Source organism: Phaseolus vulgaris, chromosome 3 (genome assembly GCF_051622355.1).
Source record: "Phaseolus vulgaris cultivar YP4 chromosome 3, ASM5162235v1, whole genome shotgun sequence".
NCBI lineage: Eukaryota > Viridiplantae > Streptophyta > Magnoliopsida > Fabales > Fabaceae > Phaseolus > Phaseolus vulgaris.
The window spans coordinates 52,331,269-52,353,983 of record NC_143500.1 but is presented as its reverse complement, the minus strand read 5'-3'; the positions used below and the strand labels follow the sequence as shown (position 1 = coordinate 52,353,983).

The 22,715-nt window shown below is 33.9% G+C and overlaps 3 protein-coding genes across 7 annotated transcripts; 1 reads left to right on the top strand and 2 right to left on the bottom strand.

The window, feature by feature from the left end:
• Positions 1–1,683: 1,683 nt before the first annotated feature.
• On the top strand, positions 1,684–9,146 carry LOC137808540 (serine/threonine-protein kinase/endoribonuclease IRE1a). 4 transcript variants are annotated; one of them, XM_068609704.2, is made up of 7 exons: positions 1,684–2,106; positions 2,519–2,762; positions 3,688–5,084; positions 5,986–6,158; positions 6,442–6,688; positions 7,578–7,881; positions 8,861–9,146. In XM_068609704.2, exons 1-7 carry the CDS (start codon positions 1,940–1,942, stop codon positions 9,002–9,004), a joined length of 2,676 nt encoding a protein of 891 aa, XP_068465805.2. In that variant the 5' UTR covers positions 1,684–1,939; the 3' UTR covers positions 9,005–9,146. The 4 variants fall into 4 exon arrangements, 2 of the variants coding, with proteins under 2 accessions (XP_068465805.2, XP_068465806.2); XM_068609705.2 differs by having other exon boundaries at positions 1,756–2,106; positions 2,519–2,754; XR_016519325.1 differs by lacking the exon at positions 5,986–6,158 and having other exon boundaries at positions 1,720–2,106.
• A 453-nt stretch (positions 9,147–9,599) lies between these two features.
• On the bottom strand, positions 9,600–14,597 carry LOC137808539 (glutamate receptor 3.6). Of its 2 annotated transcripts, none has more exons than XM_068609703.2 (7): positions 14,322–14,597; positions 13,414–13,719; positions 11,945–13,299; positions 11,588–11,865; positions 11,384–11,415; positions 10,880–11,286; positions 9,600–10,323 (listed from the first exon to the last, which is right to left on the bottom strand). In XM_068609703.2, exons 2-7 carry the CDS (start codon positions 13,679–13,681, stop codon positions 9,844–9,846), a joined length of 2,820 nt encoding a protein of 939 aa, XP_068465804.2. In that variant the 5' UTR covers positions 13,682–13,719; positions 14,322–14,597; the 3' UTR covers positions 9,600–9,843. The 2 variants fall into 2 exon arrangements, with proteins under 2 accessions (XP_068465804.2, XP_068465803.2); XM_068609702.2 differs by having other exon boundaries at positions 14,065–14,549.
• Positions 14,598–18,489: 3,892 nt separating this feature from the next.
• Positions 18,490–22,715, bottom strand: LOC137808538 (glutamate receptor 3.3). The gene is made up of 7 exons (XM_090299810.1): positions 22,524–22,715; positions 22,016–22,292; positions 20,192–21,510; positions 19,827–20,104; positions 19,710–19,741; positions 19,193–19,599; positions 18,490–19,113 (listed from the first exon to the last, which is right to left on the bottom strand). Exons 2-7 carry the CDS (start codon positions 22,278–22,280, stop codon positions 18,652–18,654), a joined length of 2,763 nt encoding a protein of 920 aa, XP_090155936.1. The 5' UTR covers positions 22,281–22,292; positions 22,524–22,715; the 3' UTR covers positions 18,490–18,651.

Sequence of the window (22,715 nt, the reverse complement as noted above, 5' to 3'; positions counted from 1 at the left end):
AATCATAAATAATTAATATTTTATTTAATTAAAAACCTAAAGTATATAAATTTTTTAAAATATTCAAAACTAGTGAATAATCGATTATGTAACATTACTATAAACTCATTAAGGAGATCTTAAAGAGAAAAAACCAATTAATTATTATATTAACTAAATTATATACTATTTTATAAACTAAAAATATTATTAATATTTAAAGGATATATTACATTATGACTTAAAATCATTTAGATAATATTATGGTAGCAATATAACAATCTCAAACATAGGTTCAGGTCAACAAATATGTGCAACATCGATTATGTTTATTACCTTGGTTTCCAACAATGATTATGGTAGAAGAAAAAAAAGTGCAACACCCATTATGATAAAAAAAAATAAGTGCAATTGATCATGACTCAACAAATAAAGAATGTTTGAATAATTAATTATGGCAAAAACATTAAACATAATATTGGTTACGTTGAAAGATAATGATAATTAATTATGCTTATAGAAGATTGAGTGGACAAGAGAATATGAAAATAAGATACATGAATTTGAAAATATGAAAATTTTTAATTTCTTATTTTTTTTAGTGAAATTTAAAATTATTTATTTTTAAGTAATCCAGTTTCTTTCATAAAATTGTAAAATTTTAATTTCTTATAAAATTCTTTATCCAAATAAAATATTTTAGTCTAAAACATTCTAACTTTTTCACACGAATAAATTATCCACTTAGAATTTCACGTCAAAATAAACTATTAAGCAATGCTCACTTAAATGTGTTTTTTTATTACTTATCTAAATACAAATTAAATAAATATACATTCACTTAAGGTTATATTTCAAATATACATTAATTTAAATATATTTCTCTTAAAAATATTTTAAACACTTAATTATCGCTAAAATTATTTCAATAATTAACTAGACCGTGTTATTATAGTTTAGGAACGTAAATGATACTTTACTCGTAAAAATCTTATAAATTTATATTTTTACAATTTTTAAATTAGAAGCCAATAAATAGTTTTTTCTAAAATAGTTTGCGTTAAACTAGTAATAGTTATACATATTTATTAAAGTTCTTAAAAATATTCATATATTAAATATTTTAAAATTAATTATATACTTTATATAATGTTACATCTAAAAGAAGAATAAGTTTGACTATGAATTTCTCTTCATGCATGTTACCATTATAATTGAAAATTGGTTGGAAATTTCTTCCATTAATATCTCTAAATATTGGTAATTGATCAATTAGATATATTTAATGATCAACATTCCAAAATCTTAGAATTACATCTATTTTAAGACTTAGTTAAATATTGTATTTTTAAGATATCTAAAAAAATGTGATTTTTTGTTGAATAAGAGTATGCTTAACAACAGAAAAAAAAAATAATTTTTAGATAAAAAAAATTCATATAATCATATAGGTTTGGAGATATGGTTTGACATTAAAAAAACAAGGGAAAATGCTTATATAATTAACTTATTATTATACAAACGACTTCTTCATGTGAATCTTCACGTTACTTAAAAAAAAAAAAAATTCACAAAAGAAAAATGAAAGAATATTTTTTAGTATATAATAAGATGACGAAATTAAGATTTATAGGTAGATTTTTCTTTTAAATTAACATGATCTATTATATTATTTTTTAATCCCTTTTACATGTTTTTTTTTTCAATCAGATATTTGTAGTATGTTTGTTTTACCTATTTTCTTCAAAACTGTATCTTAGTTTTCTTGAAAAGCTTGTTTTCTTACAACGTAGAAGTCAAACGTGAGGACGGATGTTTGGGGGAATCCAAACACGGAAGAAGCGTGGAATCTTGCATGTTGGCTGTTGCTGTTCTTCCTTACCTTCCCTCCCAATAAACCCCTTTCCCTCCTCTTCAATTCTCGCAACCCAAACACTCCCTCTCCAATTCGCTTCTCCTAATGAACTTTCTTCCTCGTCGCTTTTCCTTCCTTATTGCGTTGCTAATCGCGTTCAGCATCGTCCCAAACTCAGCAACAACGCTTCCCAAACATCACAAGAATGAAGAACGCGACGTGCACAGTGGACTTCGTCGACCCTCTTCACGATCCCTTCTCTCTCTTTCACCGTCAGTTCCCCCAACTCTCTCTTTTTCTTATTTACCCAAAATAGTTTACGCCGCAATTTAAATTCTTAAAAGTTCATTTCCCTTTATTCAAAGACACCTTTTTTATTTTTGTTTTTTTATAGAACCATGATTTGATAAACTACTGTATTTTATTACACGTGGAATAACTTCTGCTCACATTTGTATTACTGATTCCTCTTTTCCGCCAAAAGATGTGATGTTTTAACTAATTTTGTATGCTGTATGGTAATAAGGTTATGTTGTACAATCTTGGAGATTATCCGTGTCTTTGTGTGCGTGTTGATTCCCTGTTTTTTGGGTTATCGTGGTTTTGTAATAGCGTTAATTGTTTCTATTGACCAATGGTATTCTAACTGTGTGATTCTTCTGGGTAAAATGTTTTTGTTTTTAGTAAGGTTGCAACGACGGCACTGGTTGTGACCCTTGATGGGACTATGTATTTGGTGGACAGATCTCCTGGTTCCATGAAGGTGATATGGTCATTCTCGACAGGATCGCCCATCTACCAATCGTATAAAGCTCCCATGAAAAAGGATACTGATAAAGAAAATGCATCTGCAGCACTAATGAGTGGATTCGTGGAATGTGGGGATGACTGGTCATTGTACATGCACGACAGACACTTTGGTAAAATGGTATCTGTTTTAAGATATGTCTGAGAATTGTTGTGATTGTTGTGTTAATGCTTTCCTTAAGTGAAGGCAAGTTAATGGTGCTTTAAGAAAAAAATCTTGAACTTAACTCTTGCTTGGAAGCTGGACTTTACCCTTGTTTTTTTTTGGATATGGTTGACTTGACAAGTTTGAAATATGAGTTGACATTTTATAGAAATAACATAGACTGATACCTCATTTGAAAAATAGTATTAATGGATATGTCATATATGCACCTAGCATTTGATAGTGTTTCGTTTGGTGGCAGTAGTAGTACTGCTGGTGGTGGTTGCAGTAGCAGTATTACTACTGGTGGTGAAAGTTTAATCCCCCCACGCACCCTTGAAAATAAGAAAAATAGAGATAATTTCTGTAGCTTACCAATTACTGAATTCAAAGAAGCAATCCATGCTTTAATGTAGAAGCATTTCAGCTGTGCATACATATACAATTCTGAATTAATTACATATATTATTTTCAAGCATAAACGCAAGAGCTGCTTCCTAAGGACATGGGATAAGGCAACATGCATGAAAAAAATCATGAACCTGTTGTTGTTCGTATGGCTTCTTGGTTTCAAGACATGTTGTGGACCTGTGGTTGTTCCAACTCTATCTGTAATTACATATTTTGATCTTTTTATGTACTTATAACTAATAAAACAAATAGAAAGATAATTTAGTGGTTGTGGTACCCTGCATTATTCAATATTTTTCAGCCATGGTGTGAACTTATTTCTGTTGATAGATCAATGTTGTAGGTTGTTCTTTATTTTTTTTTAATTAAAAAAAATAAATATTATTTAATATGACCAGTAGTGTTTTCAAAGTTATATTTGTCCAAGTGCCTCTATTTTCTTATGAACACTGAACTTCATGTTCTGTTGATTGGTTTGTCATATCTGCAGAGAATCTCAGAATCTGTTACAGAATATGTAGCTCGTACTCCTACCCTTTCAGATGATGGAGCAGTGACACTTGGATCCAAAAAAAGCACTTTGTTTGAAGTTGATGCTAAAACTGGATTAATCGTTCAAATCCATGCGATGTCTGATCCTGTTAATGCTTCTGCACCTTGGAGTGATGGGAGGCAAAGTGTTACAAATATCCCCAACATAAAGAATAGGGATCTTGCTGATCCTGTGAAACTAAATTCACCACAGCCACTGCTCAAGATTTTTAGGACAGATTATTATCTTCAATCTGTTGGTCCTAGCTCAGGAATAGTTTTGTGGACTATGGCACTAGCTGAATTTCAGGCTGTATTATTATGCCAACATTCCTCTTCTGATATAGAGGATGAGTATGTTTCTGATAGTGGCCTCAATTTTACGATGCCATACCCGTGTCAAGAGATACGACAAGTCTTCCGCCTGAAAAAGAATTTTCTATTTGAACCTTCACTAACTGAAAAATTACTTCGGGATTATCATGAAAATGATATGCTCTCAATGCCCTACTCAAATCTAATGCTTCCTTTGCAGCCACATGTTGATAGATTATTCAATGGTGATGATGATAAGATGATGCTCCCTCAACCTCTCATCGAGATTACTACACCAAGGGAAGTTTATTTGAACAGGACAAATGAATGGCCAACTCCATTACCTCTTGTATTGTTTACAGTGTTTCTTTTGGTATTTTCACTCATCTATCCTCTAGTGATTAAGGATCAAGAAACACTAAAGGACCAAAATAGCGAGTCTGAATTAAAAAGTTCACCTGCTAAGAAAAAGAAAACACATAAATCAGGAAGGAAAAATGGCATTATCAATAAAAGGGAAAATCACTTGTCTTTAGAGAATGAGAATGCTCTGACACAAAGAGATAATGATAGAGAAGTATGGAAGCACTTTAGTCATGTTAATGAAAATATTGATGGACGAAGGATTGGTAAATTATTTGTTTCAAACAACGAGATTGCTAAGGGAAGCAATGGCACCATTGTGCTTGAGGGAATATATGAAGGCCGAGCAGTTGCTATCAAACGCCTTGTCAAGACTCACCATGACATAGCTTATAAAGAAATAAAAAACCTCATCATGTCTGATCGTCATCCAAATATTGTCCGATGGCATGGTGTGGAGTATGATAACGATTTTGTTTACCTTGCTTTGGAACGATGTACATGCAATTTAGATGATTTGGTTCAAATTTATTCAGATAAATCGGTTACCTCTGCGTTTAGGAAGGACCAAGGTATTGGGTGTTTGATTAAGTCCCAAATGGAGACAGGGAAGGATAGTACACAGTGTCTTTGGAAGGAAAATGGCTATCCATCTCCTCTACTACTAAAATTGATGAGGTTGGTATTATGTCTATTTGATTTGATGATTTAATAATAAACATATACTATAAAAAATATCTTATTTTGCATGATATTAGATTTTATTTTTGATAGGCTTTGGTACCATCTTGAATTTGGACTAGCCTAATAGAATCCTAAAAGTTATCTTATGAGGTGAAGGATGTCGAAGCCTTTTTCAGTTCTAATTTGGCCATATCTATAATTGATGTGACATCTCCACACATCCCTTCACTCATAGATTAGACATCTGGATGCATTAGGAAAATGGCTAGGTCAAGTAGATATTTGAATAGTTGAGGTTGTCTCAATTATAATTTAGATTTGTGATTGACTTTGATACTGTCTTGAAATTGGGTCAAGCCTAAGTCAATCCCAAAAACTAACTCATGCGGTGGGGATTTTCCAAGTATTTATAAATTCTATTTTGGACAAATTTATAGTTGATGTTAGATTTCATCGAGGTAGTTTTGCTTTTGTCCAAGAAAATGTACCTATTGATGTGCAGGACCGTTGCTGCAACTAAGGAAAGAAAACTACAAAAGAAAATTGTAGAGGTTATTAGGTAGAATTGTCTAGAATTCATTTCTTGGTTTTGAATGCAATATGAGGAGAAACCAAGGGGATGAAATGGGTATTAAGGGTGGCATAAAATAATAAAATGAAGGTAAAAAGTTATGATTACGGTTGGAGAAAAACATAATGGTTAATAAGAGAAAAAAGCTTAAGAATAAGCATATTCAGTTACAACTTAGAGTCATGAAGCTGATACAGTTCATTTGAGGACCGAGGGAGATAAATCTTCCTTTTTATGGAAGTTCATGCATGGAAGTTGACTATCTAAGTTTATATTATTACCTTTTTTATTAAACTAACTTTCATTTTTTATATTGCGTTATAGGGACATTGTTTCCGGGGTCATTCACTTGCATGAATTAGGAATAATACATCGAGATATGAAACCACAAAATGTTCTAATAACCAAGGAAAGGTCCTTATGTGCAAAACTTTCTGATATGGGAATTAGCAAATGCCTTCTTGAAAATATGTCTTCGCTGGGTAATAATGCAACTAGTAAGTATTCTTCTGAAGATAAGAAATTTATTTGTTTTCGTAGCATTTTTCATCTGAATAGCTACTTAAATCTAGCATGAGATGTGTATATTTAGATTATTGAGGTGATGACATCTCCTAGTATCTTCATAGTTATTTCAAAATGTTTTTGCTTATCCTGGGCATATTTTATAAGATCATTATAATTTACTTCAATAATTTTTTTTTTAATCCTACACATTAATCTGCTGAACTTTGATTAATTATTATTCTCGTTCTATAAGGTTTACTGGCTTAATTGCAGGTGGTGGCAGTTCAGGTTGGCAATCACCAGAACAACTTGTTCAAGGACGTCAAACACGGGCAGCAGATATATTTAGTTTAGGTTGCGTCTTCTTTTTCTGCATTACTGGGGGAAGACATCCATTTGGAGAACGTATTGAAAGGGATATCAATATTTTGAAAAATCACATGGACCTTTTCTTAGTGGAGTTCATTCCTGAAGCCAAAGATCTTATTAGTCGATTATTAAACCCTTACCCTGATCTAAGGTAAATCATTCTCATTCAGTGTGTTTTATGGAGAATGGAAATATATATTCATGTACCTTCATAATTTTGCATTTTTTTTACCCATCTAATTGGTATGTGGTATAAAACGGTGAAGTGTCATAGTCCAAACAGATATAACTTTTATGAATTATAACATTAGATGAAGAGTGCACTCTTTTTTGGTAACATCTAATGATAAGTCTATTGAAGTATATATTTGAGATTTTGAAGGTCTGCGGATATCAGGATTAATTCAGGTGGTCTTTTAAAAAACTCTTATTTTGTGCTCTCATTCTTCTCTCTAATTTAATTACACGTTCCTTTTGTAAAAGCAATGCATACAGCTGTGACATAGTCAATGAGACAGGGTTGGCTTATTCTTTTCCAGAAGACCTCAATGTACAATTATGAAAGAAAAAAAAGATTGGGGGTGAAGTGCTTTGCCTTGCATGCACATGCATGTGAAGGTTCAGTCAGTGCAAAGGAATTTCTATCATCAGGCAGTTGTAATGAAGGAATGGTGTAGTTATTTTGGTAGCCACTTTAGGGAGCCCCTCAACTACTCATCATGAACACCTGAACTTTGTCATTTCCCTGTTGTTAAGGAGTTCCAAAGGCTATCATTTGCACATGGTTGGACACAACTTCAGAAATATGAAACGTTTGATTGCATAAATAAAACTAGAAAGTTCCTATAATACGAGGGACTGGAAGTATGTATCTTCATTTTAGTCGTTTTTTAAACCCTTACCCTGATCTAAGTATGAAAAACTCTCTTAAAAAGCTTTAGCTTTTATATAGAGGTCCATGGAAGTTGTTATATCTCTAGCATTAGCTCTGTGGTTACAGGCTAGCAATTTCATTTAAGAATTACTTACTTTATTTCCAGGCCAAAGGCGACTGAAGTATTGTACCATCCTTTTTTCTGGAGTTCTGAGATGCGACTATCCTTCTTGCGTGACACCAGTGACAGGGTGGAAATGGAAAACAGAGGGACTAATTCTGATCTTTTGGTGACATTAGAAAGCATTGCCACAGATGCTTTGGGTGGAAAATGGGATGAAAGGATGGAACCAGCTTTCATTGCTAACATCGGTCATTACCGGCGGTATAATTTTAACAGTGTTCGAGACTTGTTGCGAGTTATGAGAAACAAACTAAATCATTATAGAGAATTGCCTCGAGAAATCCAGGTTCTTTCTTGGTTCATCATTTATCAGATAAAATTGTTCTTTCATTTTTATTTTGGTTGGATAGGCTTTGCAACATGATGGAGTGGGATTTCACTACTTACCCCTATCTACTCACCCTGTGGGTCTTGGAATGAGATCTCAATCCACCTGCATAAAGAAAAAATATTGCCTTGCTCAACTTCATTCCCATTAAAATTTCAAACAAATTTACAGCAATAACATAACCCATTTATTTTCCAAAAATGTCCCTAATTTCAATTGTACCAGTTTATTTCTCAATATCTTATGATATGTTTTTACTAAATTTATTTTGCATTACAATACCTAGCAGACTACTCTTATGATATAGAACAAAAATTGGGGGTTCATGCCTCAAATATTTACATGGAATGACAGATTTAGATACATTGAATTCTGAGGGATAGTTAGACTTCTTGTTATTTGTGTAGTCCACCAAGACTTCTCCATCCCAACAAAGACTTTCTTGTTTTGTAGAGTTCAGACTTGTAGTGTAGTTTGAAGTTCAGTGTCAGTGATCCAATTCTAATATGTTTTAAATCTTAATTCTTAATTCGGTCTTACAAAATTTCGTTTGTTACTGAGAAACTTCGTAAATTTGTAACATTCTTCACTTTGTTGTCTCGGAGGATGGCATATTGTGTGTGTTTGTGTGATGATTAGGAAGTGCCATGGTGCTGGATCATATGGGCACGCATTCACATTTGTTCTTTACCTTGATGTGCTTGACTAGCATGACTGACTTTTCCATATCTATAGTACCCTTCACTGAAATTTTATGAGCTCCTAGGAGATTAATATTCTCCAATATATAAAATTTTAACATGCATCTATGTTAACATATAGGTATGATCTTCTGATCATAAACTTCAAGGATACCAAATAATTAAGGGATAAAAAGACGTGATATCTTTAGCCTTTAGGACATGAGATGGCTTATAATTTCTTATTGATTTTTCAGGAACTTGTAGGACCTGTTCCCGAAGGATTCTACGAATACTTTGCAAATCGATACCCAAGACTCTTGATTGAAGTGTATAAAGTTATACTCCATTATTGCAAGGAGGAAGAATGTTTCCAGAGATATTTTAAAAGTGTTGATTAGTGCCTTGGCATTGCTTCAGCATGAAGCTGTTTATGTTGATATTTTATAAAATGTAATGATGTATATGTATATGTGTATTTTATAAAGTTACTTGTCTCTTACGTTAAAAGAGTAAAATCAAATCAAAATTATCTTTAACTTATTATTGCACAATAAATTGAATTGAAACACTGCCAACATTATTTACCGTAATAGACATGTTTACTACTAACCAAATTCACAATGTGAAATAACATCCTCGGTGTCACAAAATTGACTAGAATTTGGCTTTCGAAGTGTCGTTGAACATTAGAAACTTACTTAGATTCGATCCTCGAGAAACCAGATTCCCAATTATAGACAATGCCACCGAATTTTGAAAAGCCACCTGGGATTTGATCCTCGGAAAGCTAAATTCTGGTGAGGTTTTCCATTTTTTTTTCAAAATTAATGAAGAGGGAGATAAAGAATTTAGAAAAAAACCATCTTAAAAACACAAATTTAGCTCCATGAAGGTCAAATTCCAGTCAGTTTTTTTTACATTGATGAAGACACATATAACATTCCTTATACATTATGCTATTATGCTAATAAATGAAAGCCAAAAACTGGTCTGTTGCATTCTAAATGAAAATTAGACGATTTCTTTCAATATTATGAATCATACACAAATATAAGTACCAACAAAATTTGCAAAGCCAAGTTGTCCCCACGCTTAGATTACAGACCCCTACAAATTGATATATCTTACAATTATATGTACTAAAAAGGAAAAAAAATTGTAGTAGGAACCCAGCAGATGCAATGGGAAATGAAGAGTGATGCTACAAAATTATGAGGAGCAAACAAGTATGGAACAGTTAGATTTCAGTAGCTGAATCAATTCTGTTTGATGATGCCTGAGAATAATCTTTGTTGGAGATGATGGATGATCCTACCTCACTTGTGCTCCTGTAGGACATGCCCTCTATTTTCTTTCTCTTCACACGGCTCTTGACAATCTCTTCCTTTTCATCTACAAATGAAAGGAATGTGCGCAGACGTGAAGATCCTGAGCCATGGCCAGAAGACTCCAGTTCCTCCCGGCCGTGTTTGGAGTACTGTCTCATGGTCTGAACAAGATATATGAGGAGAGCAAGAATACATGCCAATCCACACACCAGATAGAGGCCCCAGAAGCTTCTCAACTTGAGTCTGTCCACTTCAAGCTTTGCACCTTGTGATAAGCAGGCACTGCTCAAAAGCCATTTGTCATGGATCCTTTGTAAGTCTCCATTCTCTGCCAACTCCAATATGGCAGTTGAAAGATCCACTGCTAATGGTGAGTCCCGTGGAAAAGCCTAAGAAAAATGAAGGGCAATTAATCATGGTGTAGATTACAGTGCTACCAAAACATGAAATTAGAAAAGGTAACTTCCTGCCAACTTTTTCTGCCAGAACTAGAACAACAATTTAGGTAATTTAAGGAGTTCATAGGTAAGAGATTATGCTCCAACTAATCAAGTAAAGGTTCCATGACTAAACTAATATATGCATGTATTACAATGTAGGAAATTTATTTTAAACTCTGGCAGTGCAGCATGTCTGTTAGACCACAAAAATGAGGAGTCAGGAACAAGCTTGTGTACATTATGATTCGTCAGTAAAGTTTTATCTGGATTAGTACAGGTAAATCATTCAATCCCTTTTCCCAGGTGCTTCATGCTTGACTGAGTTAATGAACAATGTTTAAAGCAGAACAAAGTTTCAACCAGAATAGTCAAGAGGAAAATGCATTTAGGATTCCTTTAGGAACAGATGAATAGAAAATAAAGCGAAAAGTATGGCAGGTTCCAAAGTTCACTGTGAAGGCAAAAAAATAAAGAAAATTAGGACTATTGGTAAGCAGATACTTACAAATCCCCAACCATTTCGGGTGAACTCTTGACCTATAATGCTAAAATCGCACCGGCTAGAAAGGAAAAGTTCTATGTAAGCACGCTCATCAACATATGCAGCAACACCACCCTTCTGGGGACCATTGTTTAGTGCTTTTGCAGTTTCTTCCTGTGTTTTCAGAGGAACCAGTCTGGATTCATCAATACCGATTTCCTCAATCAAATAAGTTCGAGTAAATGAACCCTGCAAGTAGCCAATAGGCTCTTTGCTATTTATTAAAGAGTCAATGCCTTTAACAGGTGAAGAAAGTTGTTGCACTGTGAGGATTGATGTCAAGCTAGCTGTGTAACTTGAGTTAATTATTAGAACTACAAATAACCATATAAGCAGCACAAAGCGACCAAGAGTGCTCACTGTATTTTCCCCTACATAGTACAGAAAAGAGTATTTCATACACCCAATGTAGCCATCACTTATACTTGGTACCATATATATCACAGAAGACAAAGGATTGGCACTTACTGTGAGCAAAGAACATGGTTGAAAAACTAAACCTGTCAAATAAACACATAAATAGAAGTTACAAACATATCTAAAGCTGTAAGTTGATCCAGAGTGAAAACGTAACATTGATACTCTTATTATTCAGCTGCAACATGCACAGAAGATTCAATATAGTGTGAGTTTGAGAAAGGGAGGAAAGAGAGAAAGACCAGATTCCCATACCACAAAATTGTGACTAGTTGTTGTCTGGGAGTTCCCCTGAAATCATCATTCAGCCTATGCTCTAAAATCCAAACAACAGCTCCCACTAATAGAAAAAAGATAGCTGTGACAGTCCACATCATTGGCGTAAATGGTTTAAGAAATGCCCAAGCATTGGAATCCATCTTCTTAACTGATGCTACTACCACCAGACCAGACTCAATATATGGCTGAGTAAAATCCACCATCTTTGTTCTTTCTGTTGTAATTGTAATGTCACCTACTGCAGCATCAAAAACCTGTATGGAAAGAAAAACTGGTCTCAGAAGTACCATACATAACACATCCAAACTCCATAAGTTATTGTAAGATACTCACATCCGCTGTGATAAGACGGACAAGTTCAGTGTTACTAGGATTGTTGTCACCATCTCCATATGAAACAAATTTATAGGGGACAGCATAGGGCAACAAGTTCACTGCAGAAAGAAATACATCAATGCAGAATCCCTTGAACATGTCAGTGCCTTGTACTTGAGAGACAAAATCCCGGTAACTAACCCTTTTTGGCACTCCAATTCTTAACATCCTTCCACTGTTTGGAAAAACCCAACCCCGGGGCTTTTGGGTTGTTTCTCCAGGCCAAAACACAGGGAGTAGCTTTTGGCTTGCACTGGATCGATTAGGTGGTTTTGAATAAAGTTCTTCTGGAGAAACAATTGATAATCCAGTGTAATTAGACCAATAACCAACCCTCCGGGTTCCTGTTCCAATCACATTGATGATTTCATAAGCTGGATTAACAAGGTTTCCATCAGATGCATACTTGAATAGGCCTGATACTCCAGTCATGTTAACCTTGTAGATATGTTTACGCAACAGATTTCCTTCGTTGAAGATTTTCACGGCATCAAGATGCATGTTGTCTCCACGTATTTGAGATAGCTTAGGATCATGTGAAAATGTAATTTGATTCCCTCGTTTGAAAAATGCATCAAGTGCATGAGCAAGAGCAAACACTGTATCATATGCAAAGATACCATAAGTACTCAGACCAAGGGTACCATTACCAGTATTTCCAGTAGTAGTCAAGTTTGTCCACCTAGAAACAAACCATCTTTTGAGCTTTGAATCTGGTACATACATACGAAGTGTAATGACCCCTTGCATGTCATCCGTTGCATCAGAAGATAGAGGGCTGTGTATATCCAGCCATGTAGAGAGAAAAGTAGTTGTTATCCAGACATACCCATTTTCCATCATCCCCAGAGACTTTGCCACACTTAACACTTTTGGACCCCAAGCAGTACTTGTGTGAAGGACTATAACCCTGGATTCTGCCAGGGCCACCTGAACAAGTACATCAGTAATCTCCTCTCTAGTTGCCTCAGGAGTCATAGGTGCTTTAAATGAAATCTTGCAACGCCTCTCGGCTAGCTTATCCCCTAATGCACCCATTCCATTCCTCCCATGGTCATCATCACCATAAACTGCAATAACCTCTCTCCATTCAAAGTAGTTAACAAGGTCTGCTATTGCAGTCATTTCATAAATGTCACTAAAAGCAGTTCTAATAAAGAATGGGAATTGAAGAGAAGAAAGGGTAGGGTCAGTGGCTGTGAATGATAGCAGAGGAACTTGGAGCTCATTTGCTATATGAGATATGACATGTGCTGTTGTAGAGGTCTGGGGGCCAATTATAGCCACAGTTTGTGTCGCCATCAGCTGCAAGGCTGTATTATGTCAAACAAGAATTATAATCTGCCAAGCCTTTGAACTAACTTGTCTAACAGAAAAAGATGTATTTTAAGTTTTGACACAGAAAAAATGGGAATATTCCCACATACCCTCAGCAATGCTCAAAAATCCTCTGTATTTGGTATCTTCTTGCATTGAGAGCTTCAACGTAGTTTGAGCAAGAATAGATGGATCAGAATTTACATCTTCAACCGCCGCTTCTACAGCAGTTTTCACCATTTTACCAACACTGGTATTGAAAGAATAGAGAACTCCAATGTTTACCAAAGCAGGTATGGTGGAATTATCCGATACAGCTCCAGCTGAAAATAACCCTTCGAAGAGAACCATCAACACCACAAGCTCAACTCGAATCATGCCTGCGGTTGCCTTTTGCAAAACCAGTATCAATCACACTGCATAACAAACAAGTAAAACAGCATCTTCAGAGAATTTAAAAAGGGGAGATACTTGAAAGTAAAAAGTTCAACATTCATGCCCAAAACTGTGCCTTTTAAAACATTAAGAATAAACTGCACTTCTCAATCAAGAGCATATTTGGCACGCAAAGTTAGTCCCAGGCAAAGTAACCCAAAACAGAAACACCAGCACAAAGTTGGAAAGCACATCTCAAAAACAACTATGAAAGGGAAAGAGTAAAACAATAAAGTTCCTCCCATCAAAGCAAAAAAGTAGCTGATTGCAAGGCTAGGTAACACAGCATGTGAATAATAGAACTTTAACCAAAAAGATGAATTTACCTGAGCTTGATTAAGCTGCAGAAAACCTGACGTGGTTGAATTTAGAAATAAAAATATAAACTTTAGATGTACCCAAAAACAAAAGAAACCAGCTTTAAACTAAGACCATGATTTCACTGAAAGGAAGAAATAAATCAGAAGTGATACAAGACCATATTAGACAAAACTGGGAAGATGGAAAAAGAGTAGATCTTAAAAGAAAATTGTATGTTTGAGAAAGTGAGAATACTGTTCATAAAAATGAACACTATTTTTACCTGAGGATGTTATTTGTATGGTTTCCTTTATCCTTATTTTAACTTTCTAGCATAAAGCCAAAAAGAACACTCGTAGCATCAATATTTTAGTGAAAGTTTTTGTACGACAATCTCCTCATTCCATTCTTGAAAGTTCTTGTTCCTGTTCCTGTTCCTGTTCTATTCCTGCTACTACTCTCACCTCAAACACAGTGACTTTTAAACGGGTGAGGCCAATTAAGTTAGTCCAGGAAAAGACAGAGAGAAAGACACAGTTTTTAGTGAAAAATTATGGTCGAATTTCGCATTTTACATGTGTTTTTATATCCACGTGTGTGTGTTTTCATGAGATAAGTTGTAGAATAATTAAAATTTATAGAGTAATATGATAATAATTATTAAAAAATAGTTAGTAATTGTTACGATAATGAGATTTAATGTTGCGATGTGTGAAAAGGAAATGGAATTATAGAAAGTGCATATGATTAATGGCAATGACTAGTGGGCCCCGCTAATGGTGTAGAGTACAGAGTCTCACTGCATACCAAAACGGGACATCACTTGACACACCAACTACAATTCTTTCACCAAAAATCAACATCATCTTGTCAAAAAATTCCCACAACCAACTACTTACTTTTACACATTATTAAAAAAACGTTTTTTTTCTCTCAAGTCTTCAAGGCTTTTTCTAATAATTTTAAAAAAATATTTATAAATTATTATTTTTGGTATATCATTTAAATCAATTTTACGAGGTTAAAATAGATTTAAAATTTATTTTTTAATATAATATTAGAGCTATTTAAAATTTATCTTAATAAATATTTATTAATCTTATTAGGTCACTTAGATGATCCAAAATATATTTGGATAAAGTTTAAAGTGATTTTTTAATATCATTATATATAAAAATAAATTTAGTTAAATTTTAACTATTTCTTGAATTTAAGTATGAACAATTAAGTTTTAATATAAAAAGATTATCTATACATGTTCAATTTTTATTTTATTTTTGTTTAAGTACTCTTATTTGATCTTGTCCATGATTGTTAATTTTATCTTTCATCTCTAACTTATCAATCAATTTACTTCAAAAATAAAAATAATTGAGCATTTAATAAAACGACCTTTTTAATAGTAACTTAATTAAAAATATTGAACATGATATTTAAAACTTAATCAAGTCGTAAAAATACAAAAAGCCTGGATGTTTGAAAAAAGTAGTTACCATACGAACCAATTGTTTGTTTATGTTTAAACAAATTTGGTACTTTATTTTGTTAGGTTTGTAAACTCACCTTTTCCCAAGACAATTGTCGGACCACAATGCCCATTTTGGGTGGCTTTCTTTTGTGCTCAAAGTAGCATTTGATATTTTAGTGTAATCGATGAAATAAATAAATAAAATTTTAAAATACTTTATTCCTTTTTGCAATGATTATTTATTAGATGGACACCACATAGTTCCCACTTTCTACGATATGGAGAACATGGTTCGTGAGAGAACCACCAATCGATTAATATATCGAAAATGCTACTTTCAGAATGAGGGAACCGACCTACTGAATGGCTAAAATATAAAATAAAAAAAATTGTAAAATTTAAAATTTAAAATGTTTGACTCTTTTAATCCTCTTAAAAAATTATACAAAGTATTTAATAATAATTAATTTAATTTTATATAATAACTAATTATTTTTTATTTTTAAAATTAATTGTTATTTAAAATTTTTTTATTGCGGGAATTAGAGGAAAAAAGAGAACTAAAGGAAGAAAAGAAGGATTTGGACAAACCGAAGATTCACCTGCAATAACTTAGAGGAAAGATTGTGAATAATTGGTAGTCAAAAGGATCGTGTTTGAAAACATTGAAAATTTAAAAGTTTTAGACAGTTAATTTAGATGTTAATTTAAAAATTATTTTATAATTTTTTATTAATAATAAATAATATTTTTTTAATTTATAAATTTATTTTTAATTTAATTAATATAATAATTAATTATTTTAGTTTTTAAAATTAATTTTTATTTATTAATTTTATTGTAGTGCATTATTAATTTGGTTAAGGATAAACTTGAGTTTTTGGATTTTCCTGATCTTTGATATTCCACTACGGTAAAGAATTCACAACTATAGAAAAAAGCTAAAAAGAAAAGCTGATAAAATGATAACTAAAAAAATAGTTTTTTTTTCAAAAAAATCCAATAAGTAACATGACATCCACAAACAATTAAAATAATAATACTTTTTTACTACATGGACAGTTAACAAAGAATATCCAGTGTGCTGTTGTCTGTGAATAAATGAAGACTCTTAATATATTAATCTGTTGTATATATTATAATCAGTCTTCATTAAATAATTAAAAAACTTAATCTAAATATGATGGACACACAACACCAGTAAAATCCCAGAGCTTATTTAATCTAAAAATAGATTTAAGTGGTCCATTCTTTTATAGAATATGTTTATATCTACAATATAAGTAGCTACTCCATTTCTTCCATGCTCATCATCAACCAAAGTGATCAACAATTTCTGCCATTGAGGTGAGTGTAGGGTCTGTTGCTGCAAATGAAAGTAGAGGCACTTGCATCTCATTTGTTATGTGTGAAATCACATGTGCCATGACCCAGTTCTAGGGAAACGACATCAAATATCCTTGCTGAGATAAGCATTTCTTTAAATAATATAACTTTTATTTGACGACTGCTTTTCAAATAATCATACGATTCTGAATTAGAAACAACTTCGGTTTTCTTCATTGCACCAACCCATGTAAAATTTTTAATTGAATTACTTTTAATTTTTTAAACAAAATCTTCTCCACTTTCACCATTTGAATTAAAAGGATTTAAAAGACTATCTAAAGTATTATATCCTACACTCTCATCAACAATAACAAAAGATGGAAGATACTTGTCATTGACTTTTGGTTTTGTCCCTAGCTTCTTCATAACTTCAAGGGCATTTGTAAAATTATAATGGACTTCTAATTTGAATTGTAATTCTTCACCTTTTCTTTTTGTGCCGAAAACAACAAATGGAGTTCTTCAACTTGATTGACTCTACTTTCTTTTTCTTTCTCCTTATCAACATATTTTTCTTCCAATTTTGTAAACCTTCTTTCTAGGTTATCAATTCTTTCAAGCTATTCAATTTTGCCCTTAAATCTTCAAGCTCAATTTTTTCATCACAAAAGGACTTCTCCGACAAGGTATTCTTTAAGTTGAGTTTGAACATCAAATTCATTGTCATCTCCACGTTTGCAAGCACTCATCCATTTTTATCCTTCAAGTGCAAAATTCGATCTTTCATGAAAATCGAATAACCTTTCTTTAGTAATAGTCCCATACTGAGAATATTATTCTTCAAATCAGGTACATAATAAACATCCTCCATAGTGCCTTGTTTTCCATCCTTTTGAGAAAAACATATTTTTCCCTGACCTTTGATAAAAACCTTTGTTGAGTCTCTGAAAGACACATGTCTATTTTCTATCTCTTATATGTCAAGAAAGAGATGTTTGTGCCCACACATATTAAGTTAATTTTGTTTCAATAGCTATAAGAGTGTCTTCCGATCATCAAGATTAATCGAACTATAACTGATGTGATGATTTTGGCTTAAGTATAAAGTAATTTGAATCTCAATTCTTCTTAAAAAATACAAATATATTGGTGAAACCATCCCCACGAGATCATTTGGGATCCAACCCAATAAACCTATATGTCTTTGTATTAAAGATAACTGTTTTTAATTCTATAAATATACTCTTCCTCTATCAAAAGAGAGGAACAAATATTAAAGATCCTAAACCCTAAGTTCATCATTTTTTTTTTTCGTACATAAGAGTACCCAACTTGAAATCACAACCACCAGTAGCAAAGCTCGCCAGTTATAGTTATACGTTGAATCTCGATGAATAAGTTTCAGATTATATGATTTAAAAATATATTATAAACTTTACTGTATAATTTAGAAACACCTTTTTTGGTGGAAACTTCTATGTCAAGAAAGTGAAGAATTAGAATACCAATTGGTTGGATGGCGACACAATTGAGGTTTGCGATGATGAGTATGTGGGGATTTTGGTTGAGAGACATGGTTCTTGGGTTCAGAAGGGACGAAATTTTGGTGTTTGGGACATAGTTTGTGCAGATTGAACATAGTTGGGCTATTCAGTTACTTTCAATTGCATCTGTCAGACATATTTTTCACATATTTAACAAAACAGTAGGAAAAAAATCCTTAAAGATCAAGAATTGGAGTCAACCAGACCTTTTGTGCTCATTATGAACATATTTGGTATTATGTTTTTACGTTTAAATTGCAAGATTTGGGTAGTTAATCTTGCGCAGTGGCATTATTTTCTATGTGGACACTAACAGTTGAGTCATCCAAAGATCCACCTTCGTGCACTACCTTTCTACAAGAGCACTTTTCCTTTCGCCTTCTCTTTGCCCTGTATTTTACTTCCTCTTCTCTTTCATTCACAAATGAAAGGAACGATCGAAGACGAGAGGATTGAGATGAGTGCTCCAAGTTAGTATTGGAGTGTCTGCTAAATCGGTAGGCCATCCTTGCAGCATAGCAAAGGAGAGCAATGAAGCATGCTATGCCACTGAGTAGGAACAGACCCCAAAAGCTTTTTAGCTCTAGACGGTCTATGCCTTGTTTTGCACCCTCTGAGCTGCATGCACTTCTTGTTAGCCATTTGTCATGAATTCTCTGAAGATCACCATTCTCTGAAAGTTTTAAGATGGCAGTGGACATGTCAATTGCAAGGGGAGAGTCTCTTGGGAAGGCCTGTAACAATTTGAGAATGCTCAATCTTTTAGTGGTTTGGAGTTTTGAAGAATGAAAAGAAAAGTATAAAAGCACTTACAAAGCCCCATCCCATCTTGGTGAACTCTTGGCCAACAATACTGTATTCACATCTGGTAGCCAGGAAGAGTTCCATGTATGCACGTTCATCTATTATGGCAGTCACTCCTCCATTAGCAGGGCCACCTTTCAAGGCCTTTTCATATTCTGATGGGGAGTTCAGAGGAACAAGCCTTGATCTGTGTATGTTTAGCTCCTCTGTCAGATAACTTTCGGCAAATGAACCCCTCAGGAAACCAATGCGATCGTTGCTTATAACTAAGCTTTCAATTCCTTTAACCGGTGAAGAGAGTTGCTCCACAGTTAGGATGGAGGTGAGGCTGGCAATGTAGCTTGAGTTGAGTATCAAAACCACAAACAGCCATATGATCAGCACTAAGCGACCAAGGGTGCTCACAGTTTTTTCTCCTGCATAGAAGTTATTTATATATCTACTGTCTTCTAGAAATTGAGTTTGTGTTCACTACATGAGGAAAGCAGAAAGGATAACAAGATAACAAAAGGTTCCAATCACTTACTTTGTGCAAAAAATAGGGTTGAGAAGCTAAACCTGTAGAAATAAATGATCTAGATGTCAGCCATTGATAAAGTATGCTAGTAATCATGTCATGTGTACCAATGAAGACCATACTTACCAAATAATGGTGACAAATTGTCTTCTAGCAGGGCCTCTGAAGTCATCATTTATGCGACGCTCTAAAATCCACACAACAGCTCCCACCACCAAGAAAAACATTCCTGTCACAAACCACATCATTGGACTGAAAGGTGATAGGAAAGCCCAAGCACTGGATTTCAACTTCTTGATAGGTGCCACAACAACTAGCCCAGACTCAATATATGGCTGTGTAAAGTCCACTATCTTAGTTCGGTTAGTGGTGATGGTTATGTCTCCCACCACAGCATCGAAGGCCTGCACATAAAATAAGCAATTTCAATGCAAGAATTTAGAATAAACAAAGCATCAAATGAAGATAGGTTATGAAAACTTGATACTCACACCGATTGTTATCATGTGAAGAAGATGTGAATTTAATGGGTTGGTTTTAGCATCACCAAATGGAATGAACTTGTAGGGTACAGGATAAGGCAACAAGTTGAGAGCAGCAGTGAACACATCTATGCAATAACCACCAAACATCTCAGTTCCCTCAATTCTTGACACAAACTCACGGTAACTAATTCTTAGTGGCACCCCAATTCTCAAGGTTCTTCCATTGCTGGAAAAAACCGTTTGATCTGGCCAAATCACCCCATAAAGTCCATCACTAGAATTGTAGTGATTAGGATGTTCCCCAGTATGGAGGCCAGAGGGTTCAGACCAATAACCAATCCTCCTAATTCCAGTGCCTATCACATTAATGATTTCATATGATGGATGCATTAAGTTTCCATCCGGATTAAACACCATCTTACCAGCTAAACCAGTTCTGTTCACTTCCAAAACTTTTTGAAGCAACATGCCACCATTAACAAAGACCCTCATGGTATCAAGATTAAGGGTGTCCCTTCTTAACATGTTTAGACTTGAATCATTTGAAAATGACAAAGTTCCCCCATCCTTAAAAAATGAATCCAGTGCAGAAGCAAGCACCCAAACCGTGTCATAGGCGTAGAGACCAAAGATATTTAATCCAAAAGGGTCCTCATTAGAATTTTCTTTTCGGCTCAGTTTATCCCACCTAGAAATAAATTTTCTTTTCATGTCTGATTCTGGTGTGTGCATGCGCAAGGTGATAACACCTTGGATGTCATTCATGGTTGGAGATGTTGACAAGGAGGGGTCTGAATCTAGTGCTGTAGAAAGCCAATCTGTGGCTATCCACACATAACCACTTCCCATCATGCCAAGTGTCTGAGCCGCATGAAGTACTTCTAGACCACAAGAAGTGTACATGTGAATGATTATTACCTTAGACTCCATTAAAGCTACCTTAATTAGTGCACTGTTTGTTTCTTCCAGGGTTATATTATCCGGCTTAAAGGGTACTTTATATGATATTTTGCAACGTTTCTCTGCTAGCTTATCCCCTAAGGCTGCTATACCATTTCTTCCATGATCATCATCAACGTAAAGGGCAATGACATCTCTCCATTGAAAGTGATCAGCAATTTCTGCAACAGCAGCCATCTGGTACAGATCACTCTGTGTTGTCCTGACAAAATATGGGAACTGCAGTGAAGTGAGTGTAGGGTCTGTTGCTGCAAATGAAAGTAGAGGTACTTGCATCTCATTTGCTATGTGTGAAATCACATGTGCCATTACTGAGTACTGGGGACCAATTATGGCAACAGTTTCTCTTTCCATCAACAGAAATGCTGTAAAAGAAAATTGTTCGGAAAATCATAATTAATTCTCCCTCTTTCTTATAGATACAAAATAGACATTTGCGGTAACAATAAGCAGATAATAAAAAATAGAGAAAAAAAGAATAATGACATATAGACTTTTTAACTTTTGGAAAATTTTCTCTAACTTGAGAAATAAAAATCCAGGGAATCTAATCCAGAAAATGTCTTCACTATGAAAGTAGGATTTTCTCTCACTCGATGAGGATAACACTCAATCTCACCCATCAAGTATAAAATATAATGTCTCTATCATTTTACTAGGATTTCTATTATCACAATATGGTGAACATCAACTCTCTTTTACTCTCTATGTTGCTCTTCTCACTTGTTTGCTTTTCTCTTCTTCACATAAAGAGATTAATGCTCATTACATTTTCAAGAGAGACTTATATACTAAGAAATATGTTTCTATATGGGGCAAACGAGCAAAAGAATGAAAAGGAAAACTGGGATGTGTTTGAAAAGGACGTACAATCAATGATTCCTAGGAATCCAGTGGATAATTTGGTGTCCAGCATTGAAATCTTAAGCTTAGTTCTGTTGAGAATCGTTGCATCAGAATTTACATCATCCACTGCAGCTTGTATGGCAACTTTAGCTACTCTGCCAATTCTGGAATTGAAAGATAAAATTGCTCCAATGTTAACAGCACGTGGTCTTGTAGAAACAGAGCTGATTCCTTTAGAGGGAAAACCACCGTAGAAGACGACAAGAACAAGAAGCAAAACTTTGCTCATGTTGTACTTTTACTGCAAACAATACAAGGGAAAATAAAACAAAAAAATCCTAGTAACTTGTTAGTATATATATAATAAAGAAATTGTACAATAACATCGCTGATTTGTAAACAGTATTGAGACATGAAATATCTTTGAATGAAAGATATGATATATGAGTAAAGACAAAAGTGGCACATAAAAAAACTATACAAAATATTCTTGCAGAGATATATAAGAAATATTTGGACTGTGGTGGCGTACTTTGATGAAAACTAAGGAAGCAGAAAGCTTGGAGTAAAACTGAGGAACACGAATGTGTCTTCTTACACTTTTAATGAAACAACTGGTTATAGTTTATGATGTTGGAGATGATGTTCTGAGGTGAAGCATGGCGTGAATCCTTTTATAATAGTAGGCCATGAATACTGAGTTCGGTGCTATAAAGTGCTACAC